This window comes from Durio zibethinus, chromosome 25 (assembly GCF_047325235.1).
Source record: "Durio zibethinus cultivar Kanyao isolate XHJ-2024 chromosome 25, ASM4732523v1, whole genome shotgun sequence".
In the NCBI taxonomy this organism is placed as follows: Eukaryota; Viridiplantae; Streptophyta; class Magnoliopsida; order Malvales; family Malvaceae; genus Durio; species Durio zibethinus.
The window spans coordinates 20,011,509-20,038,381 of NC_143186.1; the positions used below are offsets into that span (position 1 = coordinate 20,011,509).

Below are 26,873 nucleotides of genomic sequence, written 5' to 3' on the forward strand. Positions count from 1 at the left end.
AACTCTTCCTTTATAGTTGAAATATTCAAGTCTTTGCCATAAGAAAAATAAAGTATCCAAGTCTTTCTTTTGACTTATTCTTTGTAGTGAAATATATAATAGACTTGTCGTTTACTAGAATTAATTACAAGGTTTGGGTTAGAAATTCAATTTTATAGTGTGATTCATGGATCTTTAACTTGCTGTAACCCATAATGTACTGAATTTTGCAAAAAAATTCAGAGTGACCCTACCTTTTCTAGGATATTAAAAAGAATGTGGCAAATATTCTTTTTTGGGGATAATTTTGGCAATTCCATCTTCCATGAACTAGCAAAAGTCCAAAATGAGATTCACATGGCCAGTGGCCCCATTGATTTTGATATGTCTGCAATTGATTCATGGTTCATGTTTCTTAGGGATGCTTTGAGTAGTTGGAAAAAGAAACATGAACAATATTTTATAGGAATTAGCTAGGACAGGAAAAATAAAGTGTTTTCTTATAATTAATCAATGGCCAAAATGAAAAAAGAGATTAGGAACAAATCAAAGCAGCATCACAAGTGTTTTAGAGCCAGTATCTGGCATTGAAGCTGAAAAAATGAGAAAAATTTATAAAGAAAAAGTTTTTTCATTTTTTTTTCTCTCACGTCGTTACAGCTTTGAACATTCCCTGGAAAAACAATCTTTCATCTCATCAGCAAAGTCTTGAGGATGCATAGTTAGTCTTGGTCCTGACATCTTCATTAAAATCTGCAACACATTTCATTTTCCTAATGTATTATTCTTGAAGGCAGCTCACAAATTCTTCCCTGGAAGACCAGAAATTTCCCTGGAGCAGCTTCCATTGCAGTTTCAAATATGGAACACCTACACTGCAAGTCTAGGGCTATAGTCTTCTTCTTGGTTTCCTTGATAATTTCCAATTTGCAGTCTCAAGACCCTTAATTTTAGTTTCTTTAACTTTCAGCTCAAGTAAATTTGGGGAGACCAGGCCAAATGAACCACATAATTTTGTACCCAAATCAAGAAGAAAAGAACTGGTGATGGACATGATAAGAAAAGACAAAGAAAAAGGAAGCATCAGAGAAGGGCAAAGACAAGTTAGAGAAAATTTTGGAGCCAGTGATTGTGAACGTGAAAAACTCCACCAAATATCTTAACATGTTTACAATATGGTAAAAATTTGCTGGAACTTTTCAGATTCATATTCAATGTCTTCAAAGTTTTCTCAACTTGCCTTGCACTTTTCTGATACTTTCCTTTTCTTCATTCCTCTCTTATGTAGTTTCTTCCATCATCTTTTCCTTCTTAAAATTCCCATTCCAGGTTCTTCCCTGTCTCTTCCATTAATTTCTCTTCTTCTTTAGAATGCAGAATTATGCACTTCACTTGGTTCTGACACAACTACTTCATTAGACTTTCTTTATTTTTTGTCTGGTTTTTTTTAAGGGTATTTCGGGTTTATAATGGTTTAATTAGGGAGAGGAAAACAATGTTGCACACGGCTTTTACACGATTAAGGAAAGTAAAAGGATGGTATAGAAGCTGAAATCTTGGGACATGATTGTGTTAAGCATCTGATCAAAGTCGGAAGAAACCTCGTTTTTTCTTTAAACTATCTTTTGATTTGTTGGCTGAGATTTGTCTTCTTTTTCCCCCTATTTTAGTTATTGTTTCTAACAAAGAAATTACAGGAAGCAGATCATGTTAGCATCGAATCACCAGGATCCAAGAAAATGGGAACGACAAGTACATCAAGACAACTCGAAAGCATTTGCCCTTTGTGCTGGTAACCGGTTAGTTATGTACTTAGGCACAACATAAATGAGTTGCAGGCGAGTATGCTGGCCAAAAACTTTACATAAATTCCTTTAGTATTTTGCATTTTGTCTTTCAAAATTTGTATATATTGACGTTTTAGGGTTGTGCAGATTCCTAAAGGACCGAAACTAAGTTTTTACATTTTCATCCTTCTGTGTTTTGTGTGTGAAATGGACATATATAGATATGATAATGCATGAGATGAATTTCATATCAACTAGACAAAATGAAATATGAAAAGAAGGCATTTTGACAGTGGGTCATATTGCCTAGAAGGCTACACGTCTTGGTCATATAATACTAGTATTTTTTTATTTATTAGTCTTACAATACATCTTGCTGATTAAGCTGTCAAAAATTTGACGTGTACTTGAGGCTGAAAATGGGTTTCTGACTCAAGCCACGATCCTAAAGTGAACTTATGTAATTTTACCAAGGATGATATATAGTTGAAATTTTTTTAAACTACTTGAGGATCAAGAATGACAAAAAAGCCAATTTCTCTAATAGCCCTTCACTTTCACTAGGCATCAGACTCAAACATTTTGAAGCAAACTAGTTTGGATTAAGATGGGCAGATCCCAGAAGTCTAATTAAGTCTAACATCATTTAATTAAAATATATTCTGAGAGGAAGGATGACTAAACAGCACAGGTGCATGTTGTTGCCAAATTGCAATGGTTTTGAATTTTTATTTAATTTGACATCTTTATATATGGATAATCTAATGTTGATTCAAACATGAGTAATCATGGTTATAACTTAGTTCTTTTAATTTCAAAAACTTAAGGTTAAATTTATTATTTTTGCATATCACACATTAATTATAACAAAAACCAACATATAGTGAGTTTCTGTAGTCATAAGTTTGTTTCTTCAAAATCTGAGCCAATATGTTTGTTGTTGAGTCCAAATTTGGCCAATCTTTGACATATCTAACATACAAAAGAAGTACTGATCAGAAAATTGTCTGATAAATATGTGTTTAACCAAATAAGAGATAGCAGTCACATTCTTGCCTGGTTTTGCTGTTGATTGCTTAGACTGATTCAGTTCAGGATAATTGCAGCAGAGAGCTGACTGATAAATTAAATCAACAGGAATCATAGCACTACTGTTCTTGTTTATAGGGAAAAACATATATAAGATGTTTATCAAAGAAAATATCATATCAATTAATACAAATATAAATCATAATTACCCAAAGCTGTATATTCTACCAGCTATATTAATCCTATTTTATAGCATATAATATAGAATACGTCATGGACATCTGAAATTTGATTAATTATGTAGCTGCATGCATAAGAGAAATTTCTCAAGCCCTTCATTGAAAGGTATCCAAATTGGTCAAATATTATATAGATTTAGCCCTCTATTTGTTATTACAATTATAGTTGTTGCATGAAAAATAAGAAGAAATTTTGATGTTGAATTGCATACCTGTGTTTATCATAAGACAGGTGATATATGAGGTTGTAGGAGAAGAAAATGGAAGAAATAAGTGAGGAACAAAAATTCAATCAGATTAGAAGGGAAAATCAAAGTTAGAGAAAAATTTGAAGCCATTGGATAGAGTAACATGTTTACATGCTAAATACTTGCTGGAGCTTTTCACAGTCATTTTCAATGGCTTCTAATTTTCCCTTTAGCTCTTGCTTTTGCCCTTTCTGATGCATTCTTGTCCCGCACTTATTTCTTCTATTTGTTTCTCTGATCAATAATATTGTGCTTCCCTTCTCTTCCTCATCCCTCTCATCTACGAAACATGGTCAGAATTACTGTGAATACCCATGTTGAAGCAACAATAACAATGATAAAAGTTTCTTGAATGCATGCTTAGCTCCGGACGTCCTTTAATTTATAGAGGAAAATGAACTGTGCCATACGCGGTACAAGAGCCCATTTGCAAATAAAATTTGAAAAAACAAATTTTTAATTCCGTTCCTCCGAGGAAAATTGCATGGAAAATGACAGTGACAGAAACCAACCCGAAAAACTATAGCAGTTATAGCTTGCAATATGTCAATCACTACCGGTTTGTTCTTTTCCATGGAGATGGAGTTCAATTTCATGATAATTACAACTGGACTCGGATGATGTGTCCAAGATGTGTCTTACATGGGTATGCTCCAATTTTTTTTAAATTTTTTTCATATATTTAGAGGGTCACACTTCCATGCTTATGTATGTGTCGAACACAGCTGCTTGGGGAAAAATAAAGAGCCACAGCAGCATAGAAGTCTTGCTATGCCTAACACCGTGCCTTGAATTTTCCCAAACATTTCTGGCAGAATGGCAAGCTGGCTTGAGGGAAGAGGAATATGGCCTTGATTAAGCACTAAGGAAACCAAGCATAGCAGTTCACCTTGTTAACCACGTTGTACTTATCCTCCCTGTTTGTTTCCGGGAAAACCCTCCTCCATCTCCAACCTTTCTCCACCTTGACTTCTTGTTATTGGATGGAAACTCGACTTCTTGATTCTCTTTCCATTTTCCTTGCCCTTTAATTTCCTTCTCTTCACCTCTCTTTTCCTAGTCAATTTCCTTCTTATTTATGTTACAAAAAGAATTAATCAGATTGACTCATTTGAAAGAAGGAAGAAATTTCCGAAGAAAGAAAAGAAGCTTCTCTCTTTTATTTTGTTTTTTTGTTATTTTAGTTACATGCATGGGACAAAAACAAAGCAGCTTCACAGAAGAAAACAGGTTTGAGAATATGAAAACCATCCACCATGCCAATGACATATATCAACCTCTCAATCTCATTACAGTTTGCCATTTGTCCCATGCTCTCAAGCTGTCCTAATTGGGATTGAGAATTTTTGTTCAATAAATAAAATTTTTGTAATTATCATAATTAAAACTTCCAACACCTTAACATGCCAATGGCAAAGTATTGGAAAATATTCTACTCTACACCAATGGACCCAAAACCATGAAAGCAAGAAAGACAATATGGCCCCACACAAATGGCCCAAAGTTCAAAGCTAATCCATTCATTCAAAAACCCAACCCAATATTAACTTAAAAGTGGTCCAAAATGTCCTTACAATGTGGTCTAAATCTGCCCTAAAAGAGAATTTTATGGGTCATGATTCATAACTCAGGCCCAAGGTTTAAAAGTCAATAATAAGACAACAAGAAGACAGAGCTCAGAACTCAGAACAGAAGTGCACACACAAGAACACAAGTCAACAAGAGTTACAGTTTCAGTCATGTCTCCGAGCCTGAGTTCTACCTCATCCAAAACACTCTGTCGCTTGCACCATAAATTCTCAAAATTCAGACCTTTTTCTCTTCTGCGTTCCTTTAATTTTTCCACTACAAGCTCAAAACTAGATGATACAAAGACAGCAGTCAAAATCCACTCACAATTCTCTGGTAACTCTTCTCAACATTTTTTTATGCTAGAAGTTTTGAAATTTTTGTATGAATATGTGTTTCTTATTGTAACGTTATTGAATTTTTGTGTGTGTAGAATTGGAGAAAAGCATATACACAATTTTAACTATAGACCGTTGGGAGTCATTGAACCACATGGATTACAAGTTAGCTACTTTGAGGCAAGTTCATGGAAGACTAGCTTTGAAATTTCTCAACTTTGTTATCAAGCAACCTGGTTTAGAACTCAGTCATCTTACTCATATATTTTCAATAACGACCCATGTGCTTGTTAGAGCTAGAATGTATGACTATGCTAAATCAATGTTGAGGCAGTTATGTAAAATGGGTGTTGGCTCAAGGTCTGTTTTTGATGCTTTGATGGATACTTACCCTCTTTGCAATTCAAACCCTTCAGTTTTCGATCTATTAATCAGGGTTTATTTGAAAAATGGAATGATTGATGATGCTTTGGAGACTTTTAATTTGATATGTTTTCGAGGATTTAAGCCGTCAGTTTATACTTGTAATATGATGTTAGGTTCAATGGTGAAAGACAGGAGAGTTGGGTCGGTTTGGTCATTTTTCAAGGAATTGCTTGGTTGGAGGATTTGTCCTAATATTGCTACTTTTAATATATTGATCAATGTTTTGTGTGTCGAAGGTAAGTTCAAGAAAGCTGGTTATTTATTGAGAAAGATGGAAGACAGTGGCTACGTTCCAACTATAGTTACTTACAATACGTTGCTTAATTGGTTTTGCAAGAAGGGGAGATATAAATTAGCCTTTGAGCTGATTGATCATATGGGGTCCAAGGGTATTGAAGCAGATGTATGTACATATAATATGCTTATTGACAATTTGTGTAGAAATGACAGAAGTGCAAAAGCTTACTTACTGTTAAACAAGATGAGAAAGAGAAGGATATCTCCCAATGAAGTTACCTATAACACCCTTATTAACGGTTTTGTTAAGGAGGGAAAGATTGGAATTGCTACTCGGATTTTTGATGAGATGCTCAATTTTAATCTTTCAGCGAATCTAGCTACTTATAATGCTTTGATTGAAGGGCATTCTCACGAGGGTAAGTTCGAAGAAGCTTTAAGACTTATGGATATGATGGAACAAGTGGAATTACGGCCTAATAAAGTCAGTTATGGAGCGTTTTTAAAAGGGTTGTGCAAGCATGCCAAATTTGACTTAGCAAGAAGTGTTTTTGAGAGAATGAGGACAAATGGGATTAGTTTTGGTTGTGTGACATACACTGAGATGATCGATGGACTATGCAAAAATGGGTTTCTCAATGAAGCAATACAGATGCTTCATAAGATGTTTGAGGAAGGCGTGTCTCCTGATATTATCACATTTTCTGTGCTTATAAATGGATTTTACAAGGCTGGCAAGGTAAAAAATGCAAAGGAAGTTATATGTAAAATGTATAGAGCTGGATTTAGACCTAACAATGTTATTTACTCCACATTAATCTACAATTTTTGTAAGATGGGATGCACCACAGAAGCGTTGAAAATCTACAGAATTATGAATTGCAGTGGCCATGCTGCTGACCATTTTACTTGTAACATGTTGGTTGCTTCTCTTTGTAGAGATGGGAAAGTAAGAGAGGCTGAGGATTTCATGCTTCACATGAGTAGGATTGGTCCTAAGCCTAACTCCATTACATTTGATTGTGTTATAAGTGGCTATGGAAATTTGGGTGATGGGCTGAAAGCATTTTCTTTGTTTGATGAGATGGTTCAATTAGGTAATAATCCCAGTTTTTTCACGTATGGCAGCCTACTTAAAGGACTATGCAAGGGTGGAAATCTGGTAGAAGCAAAGACATTTTTGAAAAATCTGCACTCTATTCCTTTTGCTGTAGATAATGTTGTCTATAACACTATACTTGCCGAGACTTGCAAATCGGGGAATATGTGGGAATCAGTGGTCCTTTTTAATGAGATGGTTCTGTTTGGTATTCTTCCTGATAGCTACACATATACCAGCCTTCTCAGTGGGTTATGTAGAAAGGGAAAAATTGCTGCTGCCCTTCTATTTTTTGGGAAGCTGACGGAGAAAGGAGTTTTTTCTCCTAATCAGGTTACATACACCTGTTTGGTTGGTGGTCTTTTCAAGGCCGGCCAATCAAGGGCTGGTTTTTACTTTTATGAAGAGATGGAGCAGAAAGTCCCATATATTGATGTTCTTGCTTTTAATGCTGCCATAGATGGAACCTCAAGAATGGGAAAAATGGGGAAGGTAAATAATCTGTTTTCCTTGATGAGAAGCAAAAGTTTATTCCCCAATTTGCCTACATATAATATTCTGTTGCATGGATATTCTAAGCAAAAGGACATACAAACTTGCTCTGTTCTTCTTAAATTCATGATTAGTAGTGGCCTTTTGCCTGATAGATTAACATCCCATAGTCTCATTCTTGGGCTTTGTAAGTCAGGCATGTTGGATGTTGGTATTAAGATCTTGAAAAAGATGATATCTGAAGGCGTTGAAGTTGATCGATTTACATTTAACATGCTTATTGCCAAGTGCTGTGAAAGTGGTGAGATGGGAAAGGCCTTCAATCTTTTTAATGTTATGAACTTTTTGGGAATATTTCCTGATGTACAGACCCACAATGCCATCATTAATGGGCTCAACAGAAATCTTGCTTTCCTAGAATCTCATATTATTTTGCATGAAATGGCTAAGAAAGGCTTCCTTCCCAAGGGTAAACAGTATATTACATTGATTAATGCTATGTGTAGAGTTGGGAATATGCAAGCTGCATTTAAAGTGAAGGATGAAATGGCATCACTTGGTGTCACTTCACGTGATGTTGCTGAGAGTGCTATGGTACGAGGACTCGCCCTATGCGGGAAGGTTGAAGAGGCAATATTGGTTCTTGATAGCATGCTCCAGATGCGACTTGTTCCAACTGTTGCTACATTTACAACACTCATGCACATGTACTGCAAAGAAAGTAAAGTTGCTGAGGCTCTGAAGTTAAGGAATAAAATGGAACTTTCTGGTCTCAAGCTTGATGTTGTTGGTTACAATGTCATCATTTCAGGCCTTTGTGCTGATGGGGACATAGCTGCTGCTTTTGAACTATATCAAGAGATGAAACAAAATTGTCTGTGGCCTAATGTCGCTACTTATACTGTTTTAGTTGATGCCCTACTCACTGAGGGGAGTAACCCTTCTACTTGTGATGTGCTTTTAAAGGACTTAAAGGGGAGGGGAATCATATCTTGTTATTGGGATGGAAGTACTGAACAGTTTCAAGAGGCATTGATGATTGCAAGGAAAATGTTGAAGTACTTGCAGCAGAATAAGAGGAAATGGTATTGAAAACAATTAGGAACGTGGTGCAATGTGGTTGGTTCCTCAAAACATAGACCAATTTTCTGCAGATCTGCTTACTGATGAGTTTCGGATGGAACTCTTACTACACAACCTGTCATAACACTCTGATTTGGTTTGTGTCAAGTCTTCTATCTTTTGGTTCCTTTATGGACTATTTTTCCATTACATTCAATTTATTCTTGTTCTGCTTTCCCAGGTCAAATTCATTTTCCCCCTTTTTTGGATATTATGGAACCACAGAGCACGGTTTTCAGAGGTAGACAGTGATTTACTTCTACGTGTCAAAATAGGCGTGCAACTGACGGTCATACATTATATAGAAGACTGACAATTCTAAGTCATTGATAGTATTGCCAACATGAGTTGCTTTGTTTACTATGTGTACGTCTCTTCTCCTCACTATCTATCTCTTCCTCTCTCCCCTTTTCATTTGCATGAGTCATCTGGCGTTTCTTCTTTCAGTTATTTTGATGACATATTGTTATCTAACCTCTGTGGTTCTGGCCATTAGTCTAAGTAAATTTATAAGTGATTGATATGACTTTATATGAAAAGAATGGCTTTTCAAAGCTAACATCAGACCTTTAGCTTCCTCTGAATTTTCCTTTCACTTACACCTCACTTGTTAATGGATGTGATACTTGTCTCATTTGTCTGATAATTGTATGCCAGATTATTTCATTTATTGCATCTTATAATACCATGGAAATTTGGTTTTTTATTAACTCCAGACTTGGCCTTGGATGATCACATTGCTGCTTTGATTATTCTGGCTGGGTGAAGGATACCGGGTGCAACTGCAGTAAAAGAGGCAAGGAACAAATTCTCAGCAGCTGGTAGCCATTTGCTTAGAAGTGTCTCGAGCTGTACAGACATGAATTAAAGCAAAAGTTTCGTTTTTGGATTGTTCTGCCATCTATTTTCTGGAGATGCACCCCTTGTTTAGTGTCTTATTCATTCAGTTCTTACCAATAAAATAGATTATATTGGTTTAGGTTTCGTTCCCTTTCATCAATAGCATTGGGAACAAATTTAGAAGACAGAACCATGTCATTGCTGTATGCTTGGAAAAGGTTAACTTCACAGCTCGTCACGAGCTGCATACTCTTTGGGAAGATCATGAATTTCAAGCAAGTGCCACACTAATCGAGGTGGTGTACTAGAACTTCATCTAAATGCTTCTTACCTTGTGATTCTTTCTTCATCAATATAATGCCATGTCATGTTTTTTGGGAGAACAAGGATTCCTTATGGCTACCAGCCGATAAAGATGGCGGAAAAAAAAAAACAGCTCTTTGATGAGTGATGAAGCTGCTCGTTTAGCGAGCCTAATGCGTCGTGCTTGATTATGGAGGCAAAGTGAGTACTGTCTGAAAGTTTTGTTGTAGGGTACCCTATTCTTTAGATTTCCCATGTTACAAAATGTTGTGTACTGCTCTTTGCATAGCAGACAGAATCTAGCAACATTAACTAGGAATGTGCTCTCTGTAATTGACTTTGTAATAGTTTATGTTTGCTGTAACACTTGTTGTTTTCTTGAGCCATCCCTCATTTCTTCAATTTTTTTTTTTAAATGGTATTGCTGACACCAACTAGGTTTAAGCCTGGAAATTCATGATCATGAACATATTGGTAAGTAAATGCCATTGAATCTGAATGCCATAAACCAGCTGAAGAAAAACAGGAATATAGTGCAAAATCACAAGCACAAAGATTGTAAGAAGAAAAGAAACCTTAGATTAAAACAAGTTGATCTGTGATTTGAACAAGTTTTTATGTTTTTTGATTGGTTGCCAACAATTTCTCATGTTGTCTTTTCTTAGCCCTTTTTTCGTGCCTTTTGTTTTGGCTTTTTATCTACTTCTTCTGTATCTTCTCTTAGAATACCTCAGACCCCAAAAAAATAATGATAATAATAATAATAATAATAATAATCTCATTGTTACCTTTTTTTAATCAAAATTAGTAATTTATTTAAAAAAAGAAGGGCAATTAATTAAATTAAATTAATCCTCAAAACTCCCAAATTTCTAAACAGTCCCAGCAATTCATTTGTCCTCTTTGCCTCAATATCAACCAACATCTGTCATAACGCCGTTTGCCAGCGCATCTCACCGTTTCCTTTCTTGAGTCTATCAGTTAGGGTTTCATTGATTGAAGTTAATATGACAAGCAAAATATTTAAATTTTTTTATAAAAATTATTGTTTGAAATTTTAATTTTTAAATTTTAATTTAATTTAAGATAAAAATTAAATTATTTAAATTTATTCGAATAACTTATTATCATAATAAAAAAGTTTAATTTTTATATTTAATTTTAAATTCAATTAATTGTATTTAAACTCAAATTTAAATTGATAAATATATATAAATAAAATAATAATATTTTAATTAACATAATTAAAATATATTAAAATATAAAAATTTAATTAAACTCGTAAGTTAATAATTATTATTCAATAAATTAAATTATTTAAATTTACATTTAATTTTATAATAATTAATTTAAATTTAAATTTTATTTAAATTTAACACAAATAATTTATAAATATATCATTTATATTTCTACCCATTGTTCGCTTTCCATAAACCTCAAAACTAACGCCGTTTATCTCAATTCCCAATTTTGTTTTTTTTTTTCTTCTCTTTTCTGTTCATATTTTTCCTCCCAAAAATTTCGCTTCTTTTTTATTATTCTCTCTCTAAAAAGCTCTAACTTTCTCTCTCTAATCTCCTCTATCAATCTCTTTCTTCATAAGAAAAGTTTCTCTATCGAGAGAGAATTCATGTCGGTATGTAATCTTTTTTGGGTTTTTTTTGTATTTTTTTCCGTTTAAATTTGTTAAAATAAGTTTTAATTTTTGTTGTCTGATTTGATTTCTTTTGTTTTTGATGGATTTGAGCTTTGGATTGTTTTTATTCATATCTTTTGGGTTTTTTATTCTGGGATTTTATTTTATTTTCCTTTAAAAAAAATCAAGCTTGGCTTTGCTGCTAATCGAAGGTTGTTTTTTTTTTTAATTTTGGGCAAGTTTTGTTTTTTATTTTTAGAATTTTACCCTTTTTATCATTTTTGCTGTTTTATTTGATGAGCTTTCCTGGAAGCTGGATTCGAGCCTTCTTTGTTTTGTTTAATTGATGAATTGTATACCATTTGAGCGATTTACTTGTGTATATTATTAGAGCTGGTTTATGATTTATGGTGGAAATTTTGTTTTTTTTTAAAGGTAATTTTAAGTTAGATTTGTATTGAATGAAAATGGTATGCAATAGAAAATGAGTGAAAAGCTTGGACATGTTTTTAGAATCATATCCTCTTGTTTTCCTGTTACCTTCTTTTTTAAAGTTCAAGAACCATCAATGTAAGCAATTTATTAGAGTAATTGTTTTTCCGTCAGATTTTCCATTGCTTATTGAATGTTGATGGATTGTTTATTGTGAGCTTGGATGTTGGATCTGTATGCTTAATTGGAGAACTCTTAGGATGTGCAATTGAATAGGATGTAGCTATTAGCTACTTGGTTAAACTTGGACATGCTTTAATTTTGTCAGGTTTTTTTGATATTTTGTCTATCTGCCTACTTTGGTTATAAGGATCTTAATGGAAGCATTTTACTTTTCTTTTTTGTGCAACAGGACAAGGGTCGGCCATTGCCAAAATTTGGTGAATGGGATGTCAATGATCCTGCATCAGCTGAGGGATTTACTGTGATCTTTAACAAGGCAAGGAACGAGAAGAAAACAGGTGGCAAACCCGAGTCACCAGAAAAGGCTGATCCTCATGTTAAGCCTGGAGTAGATCCTGGCAAACCTCAGCCTGTAAGTAACCTCTAATGACTTGCCTTGTTCTTGACATCCGGATGCTTATACTAGGCATTGGTGATATAATCTATTCTTGCCTGATGGTAAATGACAGTTTGCTTGAACGAGGCACCATTTCCATCTTCTTATGATTGTTATAAACTGTAGCTATGTTAGATTTCTATCCTGATGTGTTGCTGTTTTTCAGAGAAAATGGCTTTGCTGCATTCAAGCCCCTCCCGCAGAATCTTGATGAAGTCCTGCCTGTATAAGAGCTTCCACAAGTATGTTCAAGCCCCATCATATACTCCTAAACAAGATGGGATTTATAGGGCTGTGATAAGCCCTTCTGGAATTTGTCTTTTTGTGTGTAAAATTTAATTCTGGTGAGAGGAAAGAGCAAAGAAGGACAAACGCTTACTGCATCAATATGTACTGATTTGGTGGGTTATTATTAGAAGTTGAGTTATTTCTTCTTGTCTTTGCCTTTTCTGTGTTATAAGCTGTAGAGCTTTTGTGTGACATATTCTTTCATGTTATACAAGTGATTGGCCTGTTTGTCAAAAGGTTCTCTTTCTTTTTCTCTTCTTATGTCACTTTTTTCTTCTTTTTTTTCATCGGAAACAACAGTGGAACTCTGTTTTGCATCATGGGATGCCGTCCTTAAGAATATTTCAGTGGCAGTAAATAACTTGCAGGCAGCTGAACATGTTATATGGTCATGGAAATCCCACCATTATAGGCTTCTAATATTGCTGTTGGTAGATGAACCATTTTGAGTAGTTCGAAAATAAACATTTCCCCTTTGCATGAATAACAATTCCAGCCAAGAAGAATGTTTGCAGATTATGGCTGATGAACATCACTCATCCATGAAAACCACAAACAATTTAAGACAAATCATCCTTTATATCACTCAACCATGGAAAATCTGAAGGCTCAACCATAACAAAAAACGTTACCGAAATCTTGGATTTATACATTTATATCCAGTGCCTGAAATGACAATAGTCTGCATGATCCTATAGCTAATAAAACATTGCATCACAGTGCTAAAAACTAAACCCGGGACATTCCAAGCTTCCGTTCAAAAAGGCGCCAGAGCAGGTAAACTTGCAGAACACTGGCTCCAATTAGTGCTGCAGATTCATAAAAGGCCTTGTGAACTGCTCTTTTACTCATAGCTTCGTTCACTGCATTTCCAGTCAAGAGAGAAAAGTAATCAACCAAAAAGGATTCATGAAAAAGAGATTTATGCAATGCTTACATTACAGGTTTTTTTCTTTATGTAATATAGATATTAGCAGCATCTCAAAAAGACACAATTACTTCTTATTCTTGCTCCATTTATCAGCAAAAAAAAAAAAAACAAAGAGCTTAGATTAGTTCTGCAATAAAAAACCATGCGTAAATCTGCATATAATGAAACAAACTCTCCAACTCGAAGTGAGCAAAATATTGTGAATTTTTTTTCCTAGTATAAAACCTAAAAGCACTAATAAAAAAATGTAGCAACCAAAATCATATAGTTCTAATACTTAAAGTGATGCTTTATTGTAATTCACAATAGAATCTAGCAACTTTCTCGAATTGCTTTAAGGTAAAGGTTTCTCGGTACCTATGAATTTGAAGGTGATAGGAGCAGATAAGTTCAAAAGGCATCAATTACAGAACATCAGCCAGAACTGTCTTAATTAAAATAAAATTGAAAAAAAAAAAAAAGGTCAGGTGAATATACCTATTGCCTGTCGTTCTGTCTAAGCTTCTAACCAGTGCTGTTCGAACTGAATGTTATAAAGAGCTTCCTCTAACTTAGATATTTGTTCTAAAAAACGGTTGAAATGCTCTGCAGAAAAGCATGAGAACCGCAGTAAGTACACTTTAGAAAAGGTTTAGCAGGGGAAAAGAACGATAAAAGCAAATAAAACATGGGTTACCATCTTTTGCATGCTGATCATAGTATGTAAAGTAACTTTCATGTACATCAAAGTCAACCGTTTCATAATAATGAGATTTATTGCTGAAACAGAAACGATGGACTCCTTTTTGATGAGCAACAAACTCAAATTTCTCACTTATCTTATCCCGATAATCTTGAATCTGATCACCCGAAGGTCCCTTCACCTGACAATTGCAACAAGTAGCAAGCTCAATAAGACTATGACTCTTTGAGTTCCCCAACGATTTTGCGAGTAGGAAACTCAAAGAAAAACGACCAAAATTTTATTTTGATCTCATCATTTGAATTAAAAACACTGCAAGTATAATTCAAATGACACCATTTTCAGCATGCAAATAATTCAGATTGAAACAAAATATTACCACCTAGAGCACCATGAAATTATGGAGAATGAAAAGCAACAACTCCTAATTGCCTTTGCAGCCAATGGGTTACTCAAAGTGGGAAATTAGGAATCTGTTTCCACTTCTAGTCTAGGCTAACAACTTGAAAATATATATATCAACATTACCGAAAACAAGAGAACATTGTTGAACAACAAAGTAAATGAACTTATGTTTTCCATATAGAATTTCAAATTGGAATCGTGAACTTCATGAAGAGGGCATGGCGGCAGAGGCGGAGTGCAAATTTAGTCAACAGGCCTTATAATCACTACGAGTAAAAGAGGAGTCGAATCGGATTTATATTCACAAGATCACCTATCCTCAAAGCACTATCCAACTGTAGTTTGTGCTCTGTACTCTTAACGATGCCCTATGTAAGAAATCTAGACAGTGCAATAACTGAACTTCATGTTAGGAATTGAAACAAAAGTACATGACAAGCAATGGCACACAAACACAATCAAATTAGCTGTAAGAAAGAATTAGGAAGCTTACGACAAGATCAACACCCTCATGACTAGAATGCCAAGTTGAATCGGCCTTAATGACAACAAACGACACATGAATTGTACCCCCATCATACTTAACATTATGTGAGAAGCATTCTTCTCTATCGATCACGAATCTAATACCCAACACAGCACTCGGATTACATAAGAATGCCAGCAATATGACAGCAACAAATTCAAGGAATCCAATTTTCATCAGCAAATTACAAAGTCAATGTCTTATGAAACATGATAAATAATAGAAACACAAGGCATTAATTTAATTGTACAAATATCATATTATGTAGAATCAAATATTAACAGAGTTCATGAGATAAGAATAAATCTTATACAGTAGCATGCTTTTCTTAAATAATTTCCCCAAAACAGGTCATGATATTGCAAAACCCATGTGATTGTTTTCTTCAAATTTCATGACAATTGACGGAACCAAGAAAAAATTTTCCCACCAAAAAGCATTCAAAAGAAAAAAAAAAAAAATGGAAACCTCGGCCTAGAAACTTTTCCAAGAAAAGCCCAAAATTACTGTAGCAAAAACAAAGAAGAAAGCATATAAACAAGGTGAATCAAACTTACAATTGAATGAAATATTAGGTGTCTCATCAAAGGCAGGAAAAAAAATGAAAATAATTCAAAACATGATCAAACCAATGAAAGTCAAATAAGATTTGTGATAAACTGAGGTGAGAATTGAAATTATAAATTTTTATTAAAAATAAATAAACTTTAACTTTCGGGTTTTTTTTTTTAATTTTAGAGTTGACAGGAATGTGAAAAAGATTAGATCTTTGGAAGCCTCAGATACAGCAACAGTAACAGCAACAGAGGAAGGAGTTTAAAGTACTTCGGTACTTTAGTCCAATGATTAAAGATGTTTGGAAGAACAAAAAAAATCTGATTTTGAATTAAATTTTTTGTTTTTTTTTTTATTTGTATTAGGGTTTTGTCTGTCTGTCTTATATACTTCGGTACTCTGAGGTCTGGTGCAGTTGTCCTAACGGGGTTATAATCACATGTATCTCGTTACACAATAACATCCTTTATCTTATCTATAATTTAAAATATAAGATGAACATGATAGAAATTAAAATATAAAAGTGATATAATTTAAAATTTTAATAATAATTATATATAAATTTAATAAAATTTAAAAAATATATTTTATATCTTTATATCAATATCAATTATAATATGTAAAATATAATATAAATATATAAATTTTAATATTTTATACTACATAAATATATAAATCATAAATTCTATCTATACGATCCTATTATCTTTTTATTTATTTTTTCTCTTTAGTTGGTTTTGAAAATTCTATTTATTTGTGCATCAAAAATCAAAAATAAAAAATTTTATTTACTTGGTTTTCTTTATCTTTTAAGAGTTTTATGCAAAGTTGGGATACAAAGATAAATATATATATATATATATGAATGTATTTTTTATGCATTTTATATATTTTTTGGTAATTTATATACATTTAATTACTTGACATGGAAACTTTTTGTTTTTTTTCCAAGTTGGTTCTCTAAAAATTTTGCTTATCTTAATATTGTTAAAAAAAATAGATGGGTTTAGGGGTTCGGTGATTTATAATCATTTTTTATTATGAAATTCTTTTTTTATTTAATTTATTATTATTATTATTATTATTGTTGTTGTTTTTATTTTTTTTTTATTTTCTTAGGAAATAAGTTTTTTAAGGCATTCTTATACATTAATTGATGTATCTCATTGTGGGATGCATGACTATCGATTAAATTAAATTACAGAGATTTATTATATTAAAATTGATAAAAAAAAATTAGTATCTATATATATTTTTTATAAAGATTTCAAGATAATTCATTGAAGCATAAGAATAATAATATCAATAGAATTAAATATTTTGACTTTATAGATGACAATCTCAGTAGCTCATGAAATGAAGCTATAGCTAACAAATATCTTAGCTTTAATAGTGAAATTTTCAATAGAAAAATGAGAAACAGGTAACAGCAGAAACAGTAAGCTAGCACAACTGATTTAACAGCTACAAAGCTTGTAATTATTTTTTAATTGTTAAAGTTTAAACTATCCATGCACTTGCATGCTTATTAATTTGATATTCTAACTTGACATGGTGGTCATTGTTTATGTTGCTAATTCCATGCCATTGAGCAGAAACTATAACTTGCTTGATCGACATGCCAAACTGACAATCTTTGTCTTTCACTCTAATTAATCTGCCGATGAAAGGGTAAACGAAGAGAGTTTTTGATAAATAATTTGTAAATATGTTTGATTTTTGTTTTCATTTAAAAAAATATTTTAAATAATATTTTTATATTAATTTATTAAATAAATTAAATACAAACAAAATTTTATTTAATTCGTATATATTTATAAATAAATTCGTTTAAAATTTATTCATTTATTGTTTATTTGTTATTTATTTATAACAATACTAATAAAATTATATTTTTATTTTTTACTTTAATCCTATTTTAAACTTAGCTTATGTTTGTTCAGAATTTATTTGTTTAAATTTATTTAGTTATAATTTATTTATTATTTATAAATATATTCGTTTATATATATATCGTGAATATATTTGTTTATATATTTTTATAAACATATTCATTTAATATTAACGAACGAGTTCATTAACTTAATTGAATAAAACACAAATTAAAAGTGAATATTTTATCACTTAAATGAATTAAATTCGAATAAATAAAATAATTATTTTTCTCAAACATAAATTAAATTTGAATATGTGTAAAAATAAACAAACAAACTACATATATATGTTTATTCATTTATATTCTATTCATTTACAATGACCAAAAAATTATATTCTAAAACAAAACCTCCATCTTCACTTTGCTTGGCGATCCCTCTCTTAATTCCTTTCTTGTGTTACAATGTCATCTTGTCTTTTAGTCCATAATGAAATTAAACATGAAATAAATAGTCACAATAAAAGAAAGAATTAAAGATGGTTAGTGGTATTTCACATTCCCACATGTTTTTTACTCCATAACTTTTCCAATATTTTACAATTTATATCATTGACTATGAACAATTTGTCATATAAAATAAACCATGGTTAGTGAATCAAATTAACTTTGAAATATAAAATTGATTTTATCCCCCTCGATCAGGGCCCATGATCTTTGAGGCTTTCTTTAAATGAATTGTTAATCATTTAATTTAGAGAATGTGAAAAATGCACCTCTATATTTTTGTTTGATTTAACTTTCCTCGTCATTGTTTAATTGCTAGTAATTGACTCATTGAATTGAGTAAATCTTGACAATTTGTGTTTATGTGTTATGTTTCATATCGTGATTGACACGTATAGTAGACTCAAATTATTAAAATATGAATATGATACGTAATTATAAAATACGTTTAAATTTTAAATATGAACATTATATATTTAATATATATGTTATATATGACATGACATTATTAATACGTATATAATTAATTCACTTAAATACGATACGAATATATACAAATAGATATTATTAACATTGATATACATGAATAGATACAAATAGACACAACTAACACGAATATATAAAAGAACACAACTAAAATAATAAATAATTATAAATTATCTATCATTTATAACTTAATAAATTTGATATATTAATAATATAAAAAAGTACTTACATTTTAAAATTTTTAATAATTATTTAATATGTATTTAATATTTTTTTTAATTTTAATTCATATTATATATAATTATATTAATTTTGATTATCAAATTTAAAATGATAAACTATTAAAGAATAAAGAATAAAATAATAATGTATAGAACTAATATTAATATTTATATTATATTTACATTATTAATATAAAAAATAATTTTATAATAATTATTAAATAAGTATCATAATTAAATGTTTAAAATAATTTTTATATGATATTAATAGCTAATTAAGTATTATAATTAAAAAAATTTAAAATTAAAATAATTTTTATATGCTTATATTAAATTAAAATAAATATAAAAAATGTGTTAAACATATTAAATATATAAAACGTGTATTCGTATAATAAGATTAAATTACATATATTATTCGTATTATATCACGTATTTAGATGAGTCAATACATATACGACATGAATTGTGTTATATTAAAATTTATGTCGATACGAATAAATAGAAAATATAATTTTTTAAAATTTATATATAATTTTTTTGTATTATTTTTATATCATATCACCATATTGTATCTAAAATTATAAGATCTAGCGTTGAGTAAGAAACAAAACAAAGCAATTTGTTGTCTATAAAATATGCTAAATCTTGATCAAAACTACTCTCTTATCTCACTTTGCTTTGCTTTCTCTTATGTTTTTTTCTTTTGTAGTGTTGTGTGTCAGTGGGAAAAGGTGGAAGTAATGAATCCTACTTTCCACTAAATGAAATTGATCGAATTTCCAGGAGGAACTGGGCCAAGATCTCTCTTACTTACGCTCTCATAACATTGCAGTTGCTGCTGGCTGTTGCAGCTGGAATTCTCGTTGTTTCCCACTCTGAGAGCCCTCAGTTTGTGCTCCACACCGATATTGGCCTTGCCATATTCATCATCCGCTTCCTCCTTTGGTTTGTAGTTAAGCAATTGTTGTTCTTTAATCCAGAAATGTTTTGGTACATGTTTTTCTTTCTTAGTATGGGATGCATATTGATGCAGATTGTTTTCTCGTACTTTGTTTTGTTTCACAGAGTTAAATGCCCCCTTCTTATGTTTTCCGACAGCTACTGGAACTACCCTTTGTGCTTTGGTCCATTGTTTTTGGTTTAATGGTCGGACTCTCTTGTTCCTATTAAGAAGGTAACAATTGTTTTTTTTTTCTTTTTTTTTAACTGTTGTTGGAGTGTTGATGACAAAAAAATTATGACATCTCAATTTTATATTGAGATATTTTAAAAATTCATCATTGTGTTGTTGGAGTGTTCGATGACAAGAAAGTAGTGTTCTTTTTATTTACATGGATGATAGTGTTTGTATCAAGCTGTTTTCAAGGAATAAAACCTAAAATTAAAAATTAAAAAAAAAGAAAAAGAGAGAAAGAGACCAGTTGAAGATAAAAGTTAGAAGTGGCATTAATATTTGTGCTCAGGCGTTCACGTCAAAAGTCAGCAAAAAAGAGAATAATGGGAAGGAGAATGTAAGAAAAAAAAACAAAAAAAAAAAAGCAAGATTGTGAAATGCTATCTGCTTGGTCCTATTTATACCTGTAAATAGAGAGGACATGGGTAGCCTAAACTACCCAAGGTCAACCTTAGGACCTAGATGACCTAACAGACTGAGCTAACTTGTATATTGATCATCTACTTTGAAGATGACAAATTAGCATTTAAGGGGACTTATTGGATAAATTGATGAGGTAGCCAAGTTGATATAACCTCGTAAAGTTATGTTGGCCTGATACGTCAGCATGGTTCAAATTAAAACTATTCTTAATTGTTAATTGTCTGTTGATAATTTCTAACGGAGAAATAGATTATTTTATCATTTGAACCTAAAAATGCCCGTAAAATTAGGATTGTTTTTATCTAATTGTAGGAAGCGGAAAAGTTGTTCTGGAGGCAACAATTCTAACAAGCACAGGGAGCATTTTCATAACACTTTATTCCCTTTTTGGTCGGATTGGAGGTTGTGATTTCAGCTTAAGGGCTCCTGCTTTTAGGGGAATCTTCCTAGTATTTGTCCTTTATGTTCTCCTCCAGGTTTGTGCTGTTTGTTGGATACTTTTGTGTTCCTTTCTTTCATTTCTTCCCTTTGTCTAAATCCTGCTTGGTGAACTTTTTTTTTTTGGACGATCCAGCAGATCTTCCATCCTTTTGCAGATCAAGTGACATCCATGTATGGTGGCACAGCTGCAATGGCTTTCTGTGGCAATTTGTGCATTGTTGGAAATGAAATGATCAATCAGTCAGGGCCGATTTCTGCTGTACTCGAGCATTATCAGGGTATTATTAGTTGCATAAAACAGGCTCAAAATCGTTAGAATTATGATCTCATATGTGACTAAATAATCATGGAATAAATTTGCTTGTTGCTTTGGTTCTTAAGAGTTCTCTTAGCTAGCTGTCAGATGTTGGAAGAATTAAGCGCTGCAATGGCAATTTGCAGAAGCCAATTTCCCTGTTTTTACAGTAATTAAGCTATTAATTATATGGTAGAGTACATATTTAGAGCAGGCACCCTTGATAATGTATACCATAACAAGAGGAGAAAAACACTACATGAATTGTTTTATTTTAAAGGATTAAGCTCTTAATTATATGGTGGAGTACATATTTAGAGCAGGTACCCTTGATAATGTATACCATAACAAGAGGAGAAAAAGACTACATGAATTGTTTTATTTTAAAGGCACAAGGCATGCCAATGAAGCTACAACAGCAGATTTGAACATGACTGAAGCCGGCATGCTGCCCTTATCCTTGCGAAAGAAGAGTGCTTCATACACTGGTGCATTAACCAGAACTATAAGCCCACAAAGGATAACCTGAGAGATCAACTTTTCTATATCCTTGTAGTCTAGACCCCAGAAAAACATCTTAACTACTCCAACTAAACTGACAAGGTTCAGCATTGCCAATGTTGCTATAACAGTGAACATAATGGAGGTGCTCCCGAAATCCATGATCTCTTGCTGATACCTCTTTGACACATCCTCATCGACCACCTTGGCGGTTAGGGTAAATGTTGATTGAGATAATCCCAATTGCCTCACAATGCAATCGATGAAGGCAAAGAAGAAGGAAGTTGTCCTCCGAATCATCAACATCCTTTGCAGGTTCCACCAAGTTTTCAATGTGCTTCCACAAATTAAAGCCTCAGCTATGCTGTAAATGTTCTTAGATAGAAAGACATATGCAAAGGGTATAAACCATCTGCTTGAAACCTGAATCAAAAATTTTAATCAAGTTTATTATCTTTTGGACTTGAAAATTGGTTATGAGTGGCAGAAAATACAGGAATTATTGCCTTCATAACATAGCAGGATGTGGTAAGTGAATTACCTGTGGGAATAATGGAATGCCTTGGAGCAAGGAAAGGGGAAGAACAATTGCATAATACAGGTTAGGCAGGGAAATTGGAGCCCATAACAGATAAACAGAATATCCCATCTGAGCACCCAATTTTATCTTCTTATATCCGTATATGAAGGGACAATATTTGGATAAGAAAGTTTGGAACATTCCATCAGACCACCTTGTGAACTGAACAAGAGCTATGTCTAAAGTGGGTGGAGCAACACCCAGGAAAGCTGTGTTATCAGGATTGTAAAAAACTGATTTCCATCCCCTGCAATGGATTGTCAAGCCAGTAACAATGTCTTCCACTGGACACCCATATATTAATCCCATCTGCAGAATCATTAAAAATGATCAGTTTCACGAGTCAAATAAAAACAAGGATTAGAACAAGAGATATACGTCTTTTCCCCATTGAGTTCCTTTCTCATAGCCACAACTAGCAAGAACTTTTGATGCTTCTTCCAATTCAACAACTGTTCTTTCATCACTCTTTCTAGTTTCCAAATTCAACAATCCTTTAGATTCATCGGAATACTTGCTTCCACAAAGACTCACTCGTCGATGAAAGCAGCCGGTGCCACAGTACAAGGCTGCACCAAAACCACCTACTCCAGCAAGTTCAACCTTCAAATCATCAAAGAAATCAGCCAAGAACATAATCCAAACATTTCCAATATCTTAAAACCAAAGGTTTATTTCTAGCGAGCACACATTCTTGCTAGTTAAAAACAAACCTTATTAAGTACTGTGGAAAAATTTCCATAAAGATCATTCTTGGTAATATTATTGAATTTCTGTGGAAGCTGCACAAAAGCAATCTGATGGCCTCTTTTTTCATCCATGAAGAAGCAAAGGTCCTCTCTTATTGAGTCTGCATTATTTGCATACATGTCACAGTCCAGATTCAGGATGATTTCTCCATTGCTTATCTCTGATGACACTCTTATCTGCGCCATTGAAATTATTTAGTACCATATGTAAGTTTAAACTAATACATAGGAGTGAATTACCAGTGCATTCATGGCTCCTGCTTTGAAGTGATGAGGACAATCCGGTCTCTTCTCTCGTGCCATGTAAACTAGCGTTGGCAACCTACATCCATCACTATCTACAGCACTTCTGTCTCTTCCATCAATGACAATCTGAAATTTTTCAGGAAAGTGAAATCAAAACAAAAGAATATTCTTAAAAGTTTTCTAAAATTTTTACAAGGTGAAATTATGTATGTTTGTTACCTGCACAATGGGCTGATGATTCTGCTTAGTTACATTAGAATTCCACTCACAAAATCCTTTGTGTTGATTCTTTAGTTCTTCAGGAACACTGCCTTTATTGGTGACTGCTTCAATTCGTTTCTTCATATCTTCATATTGTTTCTTCAAAATTTAAAAAGAAAAAGAACAATTAATTTTGTTATTACGAAGCAATTTTTTTTTTATCTTCACCAGCAAATTTATACATCTTTTCTATGAAAAACCATGCTTTATGAATAAATTTTGGATACTTAAATTATCTCTAATATAAGATCTAACTAGAACTTAAAATTCACTATTGAAAGCTTTATTTGAATTCAATCGAGATTTAATTTTCAAGTTTGAATTATATTCAAAATAAAAATTGTGTTATTTGAGCTTGATTCATTAAGCTCATTTAATAAATAATAACTCAATTTTTATATTCAATTTTAAGTTCGATTATGTAGTTGAATTTCAATTTCAACTCAAAATGATATATATAAGTAAAATAATAATTTTTAATTAAAATATTAAAATATATTAAAATTAAAAATTTTAATTAAATTTACGAGCTACTCAATAATAATTGAATCGAATTTAAATTTTATTCAAACTAAATTCGAATAACTTGTGAATATTAATATATCATTTATATTTTGGTAAAATATTAATATTAAAAAATTGATGTAATTTTAGTTTCAATTACTAATATTATTTAATTTCTGAGAATTTCAAATATAAAAAATATTTTGACGATGTGATCAGTAACTTTCATATCTACTTATCAGATTAACCAAATTCGTAGGATAAAATGGACTACCACTGTTTAATACATGCTAAAAAGAATTTTACCTTGATGGATAGCCATTCTTGAGCATCAATTGCAGTGTCATGCGCATCAAAATTCCGAGTAAAGTAAGCCTCAGGGGCCCTCGGTTCAACATTGAATTTCTTGCAAAATGGTATCCAGTGCTTAGAAAAACGAGAGGCCTCCAAGAGAGCATAGAAGGCAAGTTGTGATCCACCGTCATCAGAAAGATAGACACTTAATTTTTCAGTAGGATAATTCAAGGACATGACTGATAAAATGGTGTTAATCACCATAGTTGGTGGCTCCAGCGTCGGATCAGCCGTGCAAATAAAAATGTCGACCCCTGGTAACTTGTCGTCATAACTGTGAATTTGATGAAATGAGGTAAGAATTCGAGTGAAACAGATATTAATATTAGATATAACTTTAACTAAAGGGTGTTTTGATTAGGATATTAATTTTATCTATATTTAATGAAAATTTTGATTTTTTATTAGAATGAAAATGCATATTATATTATAGATATAAAAATAAAAATGAAAATATGTATAATTTTTATTGAATACTAGGATAACAACAAATAATATAATATTTATCTTGTACTCGTATCTTAAATATATAAATATAAATATATATTTATATATTTAATAAATATTTTTTTTATTAAATAATATAATTATTATTTTAAATTAATTAAAATTAATATAAAAAAAATGGTAAACCCTGATGTGCTAGGCTCCCGCTTTGTGAGGGTTGGGGGGAGGCATATAAATATTTATAGAAAAATTATCTAAATATATAAAATAAAATATAATTTTTTTTTATTTTTTTTAAAGTTATAGGTATGAAAATTGTTCATACTAATTAAATATTTGTAAGTATAAAAATATAAATAAATTTAAAATATTTGATAAATATAGTATGAAAATAAATATAATACAAAATTTTAAAATAAAGATAAAAAATAATTTATTGCTGATACCCTAGTAGGACTATTAGCATCCCTAATTTTGTCTTTGACAAAATAACATGTAATTTGCTTTTATCCATTTTCTGCCTTTTTTATTATAATTAAACCCAAATCAAAAGCTGATTTAATTTCAAGGATAAAAAATCTGAATACTTCAAAATAAATCATTTGATCTCGAATCAATAATTGAATTCATTGCCCTAAGTGTTGCTGTTACATTTATATGGTCTTTGGTCTGCTATGTCAGCCACCGAATTTATGGAGTCACACACTCTCCTAGAAATTTTGTCTTTTGTTTTTTTTATTTTCTTTTATCAATTACTTTCTGAGATGTGGTGAGAATTTTTTTTTTACCAACCGACACATTAATAACTATATTTTATTAAGTAGAAAGTTGCATCTATATGCCAATTCATTAACATTAAACTATTCATCATTAAAAAACTACTAAAATCTACGTAAAACTTTTGTTTTTTTTTTTAATCTTAAACACATACAAGCTTGGTTTGAAATCTTATTGTCTTTTTAACAAATTTATAAATATTAAATAATTAATTACAAAAAAATCCTTACAATTTTTCAATAAAATAAATTTTTTTGTCACAACGCGATAGAAGAGACTACCACCAAGAAGGGACTAGCCACCACCACGACTGCTACTATTGCCGGTGACCATGACCAAACATTTACGCCGGACTTTTTGATAATATTGAAGACATAATACAGTGAATATATGAAACAAAAGTTAAGCAACTTATAGTAAGAGCACTTGACAAACCTTTGAGAGAGCCTTTGTTTGAGAGGATAGTAATGAACAACGTTCCAACGAACAGCTTGAGTGAGGATCCAGTAGAAACCAAACCCAAGTTCGGCCATTAACATACCAATCCAAATCCATCTTCCTCTCTCTCCTACTCTTGGAATGTTTGTTAACCTATACACCCATATCAAGCATATGCCAACGAATATTGAGGATGAAAATAGCCTCAAAGCAAGCTTCCCCTTTGCTTCTTTGGTTTCAAATAGAGCCAAAGCTTTGTCTTTCTCTTCTACTGTATCCTTTCTATTTCCCATCCCTCCCTTTTCTCAATAATAAGCTCTTCAGGTAGCTATGGGATATATACATATATTAGTCATGTAGAGAAAGGAACAATGAGAATATATTCTTTCAATTTTTTTTTATTGACTAGATTTACATATAACTGAGTGAACGAGAAATATGTTGCTCTCTCAATACTTCGACTATTGATAAAAACAAAGTTGCGATATTTTTCTAATTACCTTTTAACTAATAATTATAAATTAATAATGTACTTATCATCATAGGACTAGACTTGATAAAGAATCAGGTTGTCCATTCAAGTTATGAAAGAATTTAAACAAAAAATTAATAAATTTAATTTCTGATAATTTAAAATATAAAAAATATTTTGACTATATGATAAGTAAGATTCATATCTACTTGTCAATTTAACCAAATTCGTAGGATAAAATCGACAACTACGGTTTAATACATGCTAAAAAACAAATTTACCTTGATAGATAGCCATTCTTGAGCATTAATGGCAGTGTCATGCGCATCAAAATTCCGA

General features: G+C 31.8%; 3 protein-coding genes, 1 long non-coding RNA gene and 1 pseudogene across 6 annotated transcripts; 3 read left to right on the forward strand and 2 right to left on the reverse strand.

Annotated features, from left to right (window-relative positions):
* The first annotated feature begins 200 nt into the window (after positions 1–200).
* Positions 201–1,952, forward strand: LOC149511777 (uncharacterized). Its single transcript, XR_016333697.1, has 2 exons — positions 201–856; positions 950–1,952. It is a non-coding gene; the product is annotated as an uncharacterized LOC149511777 (long non-coding RNA).
* Positions 1,953–4,892: 2,940 nt separating this feature from the next.
* Positions 4,893–10,094, forward strand: LOC111275581 (PPR superfamily protein). Of its 2 annotated transcripts, XM_022860993.2 has the most exons (4): positions 4,894–5,187; positions 5,285–8,662; positions 8,747–8,931; positions 9,282–10,094. In XM_022860993.2, the coding sequence occupies exons 1-2, from the start codon at positions 5,022–5,024 to the stop codon at positions 8,533–8,535; spliced, it is 3,417 nt and encodes a 1,138-aa protein (XP_022716728.1). In that variant the 5' UTR covers positions 4,894–5,021; the 3' UTR covers positions 8,536–8,662; positions 8,747–8,931; positions 9,282–10,094. The 2 variants fall into 2 exon arrangements, with proteins under 2 accessions (XP_089610638.1, XP_022716728.1); XM_089754512.1 differs by having other exon boundaries at positions 4,893–5,187; positions 5,285–8,931.
* A 1,037-nt stretch (positions 10,095–11,131) lies between these two features.
* On the forward strand, positions 11,132–12,919 carry NOI (RPM1-interacting protein 4 (RIN4) family protein). The gene is made up of 3 exons (XM_022860990.2): positions 11,132–11,344; positions 12,189–12,371; positions 12,562–12,919. Exons 1-3 carry the CDS (start codon positions 11,339–11,341, stop codon positions 12,604–12,606), a joined length of 234 nt encoding a protein of 77 aa, XP_022716725.2. The 5' UTR covers positions 11,132–11,338; the 3' UTR covers positions 12,607–12,919.
* A 435-nt stretch (positions 12,920–13,354) lies between these two features.
* On the reverse strand, positions 13,355–16,118 carry LOC149511778 (transmembrane emp24 domain-containing protein p24beta2-like; annotated as a pseudogene). Its single transcript, XR_016333583.1, has 4 exons — positions 15,195–16,118; positions 14,291–14,477; positions 14,092–14,199; positions 13,355–13,546 (listed from the first exon to the last, which is right to left on the reverse strand). The product of XR_016333583.1 is annotated as a transmembrane emp24 domain-containing protein p24beta2-like (transcript).
* Positions 16,119–21,445: 5,327 nt separating this feature from the next.
* LOC111275580 (cellulose synthase-like protein E6) lies at positions 21,446–26,464 on the reverse strand. The gene is made up of 8 exons (XM_022860992.2): positions 26,060–26,464; positions 24,353–24,674; positions 23,501–23,641; positions 23,276–23,407; positions 23,000–23,212; positions 22,665–22,889; positions 22,248–22,595; positions 21,446–22,129 (listed from the first exon to the last, which is right to left on the reverse strand). Exons 1-8 carry the CDS (start codon positions 26,353–26,355, stop codon positions 21,584–21,586), a joined length of 2,223 nt encoding a protein of 740 aa, XP_022716727.2. The 5' UTR covers positions 26,356–26,464; the 3' UTR covers positions 21,446–21,583.
* Positions 26,465–26,873: the final 409 nt, after the last annotated feature.